Genomic DNA, 6,574 nt, shown 5'->3' on the forward strand with positions numbered 1-6,574 from the left:
AGGTGACTGGCACACACACACATGGTTGGTTCGTTTTAATATATTTGTACGTATTTTTAAATCATTGTGTGCTGCTGCTGTTGTACCCAATGAATCACTTCTTCGAAGCGGCGGACGCTTTTTTGGCCGAAGGTTTCGTTTTAGGCGTCGAGGCGGTGGCCTTTTTCGGTTTAGGCGCTTTCGGTTCTTTGTTGGTGGTTTAGCTGTTTTCTTAGCTTTCGGCGCGCTCTTGGCGGCCGCAGCTTTAGCGCTCGCTCCAGACTTCCTAGCAGCGGCGGCGGGCTTCTTTTTCGCGGCGGCGGCGGCTCTTTTCTCCTTTACCGAAACTGCGGCGGTTGCGGCAACCGAAGATTTACCTTTCGACGGCGATGAAGCTGACGCTGCAGCCGCTTTCTTTCCGGCCCTGCCGGCAGCCGCCCCCGAAGAAGTCGAAGCGGCACCACCGGCGCCGGCCCCTCCTTTTTGTTGCTGCTGCCGCCTTTAGACGCTGCCGAAGCGGAAGCGGACGAAGCGTTGCCCTTTGCTGCCCTTACGGAACTGCCACCGGACGCACCACCAGATCCGGAACCGGGTTTCTTCGAAGCGGAGGTCTTCGATTCCAGTTTAAAAGATCCGGAAGCTCCCTTGCCTTTAGTCTGTATTAGAGTACCGGATTCGACGGCGTTCTTCAGATACTTTCTTATGAACGGTGCTAATTTTTCAGCATCCACCTTGTACTGGGCCGCTATGTATTTCTTGATTGCTTGTAAAGACGAGCCGCTGCGCTCCTTGAGTTCGGCAATAGCGCTGTTCACCATTTCCGACGTCTTCGGATGGCTCGGTTTAGCTTTAGGTTTCTTAGCGCCCGCGGAAGCACCACCACTCGCGGATGTTTTGGTTTTTTGACGGGTGTAGCCGGAGCTGGAGTTTCAGTCGCAACAGCGGTATCTGCCATCGTTGATGATTATATTATTATTATTATTATTATTATTGTTGTTGTACACGCACACACAAAACACAAGAGATTCCAATATTATTATTAAGCACAGGCAGAATAATGAATCGGAAAACAATGAAAATGTTTACACCTTACAGATGTCGCCACGATCGGTTTGTTTTGAACCCGCGCCGATCTGTTACCGTAACGAGAACGCTAAAAACGCGATACGTTTTCGTGTACCAATTCTTGAAACTTTTCACTAACACATCTCACGTCTTTTGTATTTTTTTCGATATTATTAAAGACACGTAATTATTCTATCGAATTTAGATTAAACTACACGAATCCTTGAATCTACTGATGTACGATTCTTTATGATCCGATCGTATTATAAATAATATTAAACTTTTAACAACGCTATCTCGTCGATTGCACAGGTAGTGTTAACTTTATTATGATATTTTACATATAAAACGAATAATAATTATATATTTAATGAATAATATATAACCCTCTTCGTATACTTTTAAGGTTGAACTTATTTTTTTATGAAATATAAAGTTTTCATAGGTTAAAATGATGATCAATCGAGAGGTACGTAAAACAGATTCAAACTTTCAAGTTTCGGAACGCGCGAGCGGAATGTTCTATTCTGGTTGCTTGTAAAGTTTTTTTTTTTTTTTTTTCTTTTTCTTTTAACATTTTTTTTTTAAATATATATATTAAGTACCTATGTACAATGAGATTTCACGCTATCAATATAAATCAACAATTATAATGATAATAATAAAAATGTTGTACATACCTATACTGTCTTAAATACGCTTTTACGTGGTGCTAAAAGGACTAGAAATAAACGAAAATTTTTGCACGCGACGACTGCACTATACTAAAGTTTTAATAAAACTAGTTATATATCTTACTAATAATATAAAATAATAAATAATGATTTGTACTATTAGGTCGGGCACGTACCTGTATTAATTGCATCCATGTGAGTTTTCTTCTGTTTGAAACTAATATAGTCAAGTAAAAGAATAAATAAAGTAAAAAGAATATATATATATATTTATTTATTTATTTTAATAATAAAATTAAACTTAATGAATAGGGAAAAAAAAAAGGCAAGTTTTCTCATAATAGATAAAATGCGGCCCTGAAAAGGGCCTTTGTTTGTTTGTTTGTTTGTATTCGAGAACGAAAAAAATTAATAATAATTAAACGAACCAACGTCACTTGCGATTGATTTACAACATCAACGACAGCAAAAAGTTCTTGAAACATGTTTCTAGATGGTCCACGTCGTGTGTTGCTTGCTTGCTTGCTTGCTTGCTTGCTTGCTTGCTTGCTGTCACCGCTGTTGTCAGTTGTCAGTCATTGCTCGGTTGTCCGTGTAATTAAAAAAGAAATTGAATCGTTCTCGAGACAAAAAATAAAAAAAATCGTCGATGGATGAAACTTCTTTAACCGCCGAAACCGTACAGGGTGCGACCTTGGCGTTTCAGAGCGTACACAACATCCATAGCGGTGACGGTCTTCCTCTTGGCGTGTTCGGTGTATGTGACAGCGTCGCGGATCACGTTTTCGAGGAACACTTTGAGAACGCCGCGGGTCTCTTCGTATATAAGACCGGAGATACGTTTCACTCCACCTCTGCGAGCCAAACGACGGATAGCCGGTTTCGTGATGCCCTGGATGTTATCACGCAACACCTTCCTGTGACGTTTAGCGCCCCCCTTTCCAAGACCTTTGCCTCCTTTACCGCGACCGGTCATCTTGACGAACTTCTCGGTTTGTGTTTTGTATTAGTAGTAGCAGCAGACTTTAACGCGTTGCGCGACGAACGACGAATGAGCCTCCGAAAATTTTTTTTTTTTTTTTTTTTTTTTTTCCTACCTAAGCTGAGAGCCTTGAGAGGCTATGTCAGCGTAACCCTAACTTAGTAGGTGAGCTCACGGGGCTCAAACCTGACGATGTTGCTAACACGAACCCTAGCAAGAGTCGTGCTTCGCAGAATCTACCACCGGATCGGAAACGCGACCCACTGAGAAGATCCGGCGAGAAACTCAGTGGGCTGTGTCTGAGAGTTAATTTACTCGTCGAGCCCTTCGTCGCAAGCGACGGGTTCGACGAGAACGGTGACCGGTGCTTGAAGTACCTAGAAGCACCGTTAGTGGATCGGGCGGATCCGAGATGACGTGTTTTGGGCGACGTCGACTGCTTTCCATTCTGTCCGCAGGATCGGGAATGTAGTTACCGGCGGCCACGATGAGAGGGTTCTCGTGTCGTGCCGCTTTATCGAAGTGGCGCATGGACGCCGACTGCAGATACTTACTGATGGACTCTAAGTCCAGGTCGTCATGGAGGTCGACGTTCCTGACGAACCACGGGGCTCCGACGGCTATCCTGCAAAAACGGGATTGAATAATTTGGAATGATTTCAAGTGTATGCGGGCCGCGTGAGCGAACACTACACTTGCATAGGTCATGACGGGGCGTATGCAAGTTTTGTAGAGTGTCACCTTATTTCTAAGGGACATTTTACTTCGCCTACATATCATCGGGTAGAGACGTCCTAGAATGAAGGCGGCACGATCGCGTACCGTCTTGATGTGGGGGCGGAATGTCATCCTACTGTCGAGGGTGACGCCTAAATATTTGACCTTCGGGGCCCACGGTATGGGCTGGTCGAACATCGTGATCGGGCGAACGGCGGGGCGGGGGTATTGACGCGCCTAGTCGGGAGGGGGATGCTCAGCGTGGTGTTCGGAGGGCGACCCCTTTTGAAGAGCACCGCTGTGCTTTTCGTGGGGTTAATGTCGATGCGCCACTTCCGGAACCACTGTCCCATGGTGGTAGCTGCGGTCTGAAGTCGTCGATGAAGCAACGCCTTCTTCCTACACGAGTAGTAGATGGCGGTGTCATCGGCGAAGAGCGCCAGATGGGTCTCCGGAGACCGGGGTATATCGTTGATATACAAACTGAATAGTAACGGGGAGAGGGCGGAGCCTTGCGGGACTCCGGCTGTGACGTGACGGGGCCGGGAACGCGTTCCCTCGACTCGATATCGGAACGAACGGTTCGACAAGTAGTCTCGTATGATGAGCACGAGTCTGTCTGGCACTCCCATGTTATACAGTTTGTATATCAAACCGTTGTGCCAGACTTTGTCGAACGCCTTCGCTATATCGAAGAAGAGGGCTCCTGTCGGAATGGCTCCGAAAATTACGTTCGGACCTATATTTATACGCTGCGCCTGTGCGCGCAACCACGGACGATTCTTTGAACGTTGTAAAGCGACGCGGGGAGGGGGGGGGGGTAATATTCACAACGACGTTGTCTTCTTAGTTTATCGAATCGAACGTTTGAATACAATTTACTATATCACAATTATATCTGAAATAGTTATATATATTATTTATTTATATATTTACGTTCAACGTATATTTAATTTAATACGACTACGGGATACGGTATATGTTATCGTAATACATAATATAATATATTATACAATGAAACGGGTAAGTTAAAAATAATAATATAATAAATAACAGTAGGCAGTGTGTATTCTGTTATATGAATGAATTGCGGCCCTGAAAAGGGCCTTTTTTGTTTCTTCATAATAAAATCAGCATCGCGAGACGGCGTAGTAAATTAAATAATAACACACATCAATCAATCAATCAATCAATTAATTTGGTCATCAACAAATAATTTACGCACGTTCACCTCTGATTCTGCGGGCGAGCTGTATGTCTTTTGGCATTATTGTCACACGTTTCGCGTGAATAGCGCAAAGGTTCGTGTCCTCGAAGAGACCGACCAGATACGCCTCGCTGGCTTCCTGCAGGGCCATCACCGCCGAACTCTGAAAACGGAGATCGGTCTTGAAATCTTGAGCTATCTCACGGACGAGACGCTGGAAAGGCAGTTTGCGAATCAAGAGTTCCGTGCTCTTCTGGTAACGACGAATCTCACGAAGGGCGACCGTCCCGGGCCTGTAACGATGAGGCTTCTTGACACCTCCTGTTGCCGGTGCGCTCTTACGAGCGGCCTTGGTCGCCAATTGCTTGCGAGGAGCTTTACCTCCGGTCGACTTACGAGCAGTCTGTTTGGTACGCGCCATTTCGAGACGACGAGTTCACGACGTAAACGTACGAGTAATAGATAGGTAGGTAAGTAAGTAAACGATAATACGTCCGCGTCCGCGCGCTACGAACGAACGAGATACACTAAAAATGTCGGCGTCACTACCCACTCGTATTTATACTTTTTTGAAGTCACGAATCGAACGGGCTCGTTTTGCTCTATTGTATGGAGATGCGTGCTCGCACGCATCTCCATACAATAGAGCGAGACGGATATATTCAAAATTTAATGTGTTTTAATTGTTATTATTAAATATATAATATCTATTTCTTATACATAGGTACATATATTGTTTATTTATTTATTTATTTATTAATTAATAATAATTTAATGATTTTACTTTTTATACATCACACATTACATTCACTTTTGGTTATTAGAATACTACTGCTACAACTAATATTATGATTTAATAATATATAAAAATCGGTGTGTGATGCATGATAGGTATATTGGTATTTGAGGTATATTAAAAATAATAACAACAATATGTAATTTATTTAATTCTTATAAATAGATCGTATATTAATAATAATAATAATAATAATAATCATTTTACTGATAGATTTTGCGGCCCTGAAAAGGGCCTTTTGTCGATGTAAATGCAACCGAAACACGCATACGAACAGCGTACGGTCGTGCATCAGTTTTGTGAGTTTGAAATAATTACCGAAGTCATGAAGAAAGTTACTTGGAGCTCGTGTATTTCGTGACGGCTTTGGTTCCTTCACTGACCGCGTGCTTGGCGAGTTCACCCGGTAACAACAATCTCACTGAAGTCTGAACCTCCCTCGAGGTTATCGTCGAACGCTTGTTGTAATGGGCGAGACGAGAAGCTTCTGCAGCGATACGTTCGAAGATGTCGTTCACGAACGAATTCATGATCGACATGGCTTTACTCGAAATACCGGTGTCGGGATGGACCTGCTTCAGCACTTTGTAAATGTAAATGGCGTAACTTTCCTTCCTCTTGTGCTTCTTCTTTTTCTTATCGGTCTTCGAAATATTTTTCTGGGCTTTACCAGATTTCTTGGCGGCCTTTCCACTTGTCTTAGGCGGCATGATGATTCGATATTAGTATTTAGATTGCTCTTTAGAAATCCCCACGGAACGCAAACGTAACGGACGTTCGGCACGGTTAACGTGAAGCGGTAGAATAAAAAATTTGCGCCGGTCGAACTTTATTTTTTTACTTTTCAGATACCCGTTGAGCATCATGCTGAGATCGAGCTTTCAACGGCAGCGAACCAATCGGGAATGACTTTTATCGTTCATTCGTCGGAGCTTTCGTCACGATCGAAGATCGTGTATCGTTTTCGTGAGTGAGTGCTTTTAAAATGATTTATATTATATGCTTACAGTAAATTATTCTATATTTATTTATTTATATAGACACAAGTAAGAATTATCTTCGCTCATAAATATGTATACGAATGAATAAGGATAGGATCAGATAGGTAGGTAGGTAGGTAGGTAGGTAGATACGAGAAGAAAATACGGATAAAT

At 43.1% G+C, this 6,574-nt stretch overlaps 3 protein-coding genes, 2 long non-coding RNA genes and 1 pseudogene across 6 annotated transcripts in view; 1 reads left to right on the plus strand and 5 right to left on the minus strand.

Moving 5' to 3' along the window:
- LOC149499978 (uncharacterized) overlaps positions 1 to 6,574 on the minus strand; it is a 141,775-nt gene that overhangs the window by 41,142 nt on the left and 94,059 nt on the right. The window lies entirely within an intron of this gene.
- The window catches only part of LOC149499980 (uncharacterized), a 36,002-nt gene that overhangs the window by 19,872 nt on the left and 9,556 nt on the right, over positions 1 to 6,574 (plus strand). The window contains exon 2 of the long non-coding RNA XR_016325326.1: positions 6,269 to 6,390. This is a non-coding gene — a long non-coding RNA (uncharacterized LOC149499980). The remainder of the gene's footprint in view (positions 1 to 6,268; positions 6,391 to 6,574) is intronic.
- On the minus strand, positions 70 to 1,288 carry LOC149499985 (uncharacterized; annotated as a pseudogene). The gene has a single exon (XR_016325324.1). The product of XR_016325324.1 is annotated as an uncharacterized LOC149499985 (transcript).
- Positions 2,069 to 2,786, minus strand: LOC149499986 (histone H4). The gene has a single exon (XM_089738055.1). It carries the CDS (start codon positions 2,692 to 2,694, stop codon positions 2,383 to 2,385), a length of 312 nt encoding a protein of 103 aa, XP_089594181.1. The 5' UTR covers positions 2,695 to 2,786; the 3' UTR covers positions 2,069 to 2,382.
- Positions 4,355 to 5,172, minus strand: LOC149499987 (histone H3). The gene has a single exon (XM_089738038.1). It carries the CDS (start codon positions 5,043 to 5,045, stop codon positions 4,635 to 4,637), a length of 411 nt encoding a protein of 136 aa, XP_089594164.1. The 5' UTR covers positions 5,046 to 5,172; the 3' UTR covers positions 4,355 to 4,634.
- On the minus strand, positions 5,635 to 6,235 carry LOC149499988 (histone H2B-like). Its single transcript, XM_089738044.1, has one exon. It carries the CDS (start codon positions 6,128 to 6,130, stop codon positions 5,756 to 5,758), a length of 375 nt encoding a protein of 124 aa, XP_089594170.1. The 5' UTR covers positions 6,131 to 6,235; the 3' UTR covers positions 5,635 to 5,755.

The sequence above is a fragment of the Bombyx mandarina genome, chromosome 24 (genome assembly GCF_030267445.1).
Source record: "Bombyx mandarina strain Sakado chromosome 24, ASM3026744v2".
NCBI lineage: Eukaryota > Metazoa > Arthropoda > Insecta > Lepidoptera > Bombycidae > Bombyx > Bombyx mandarina.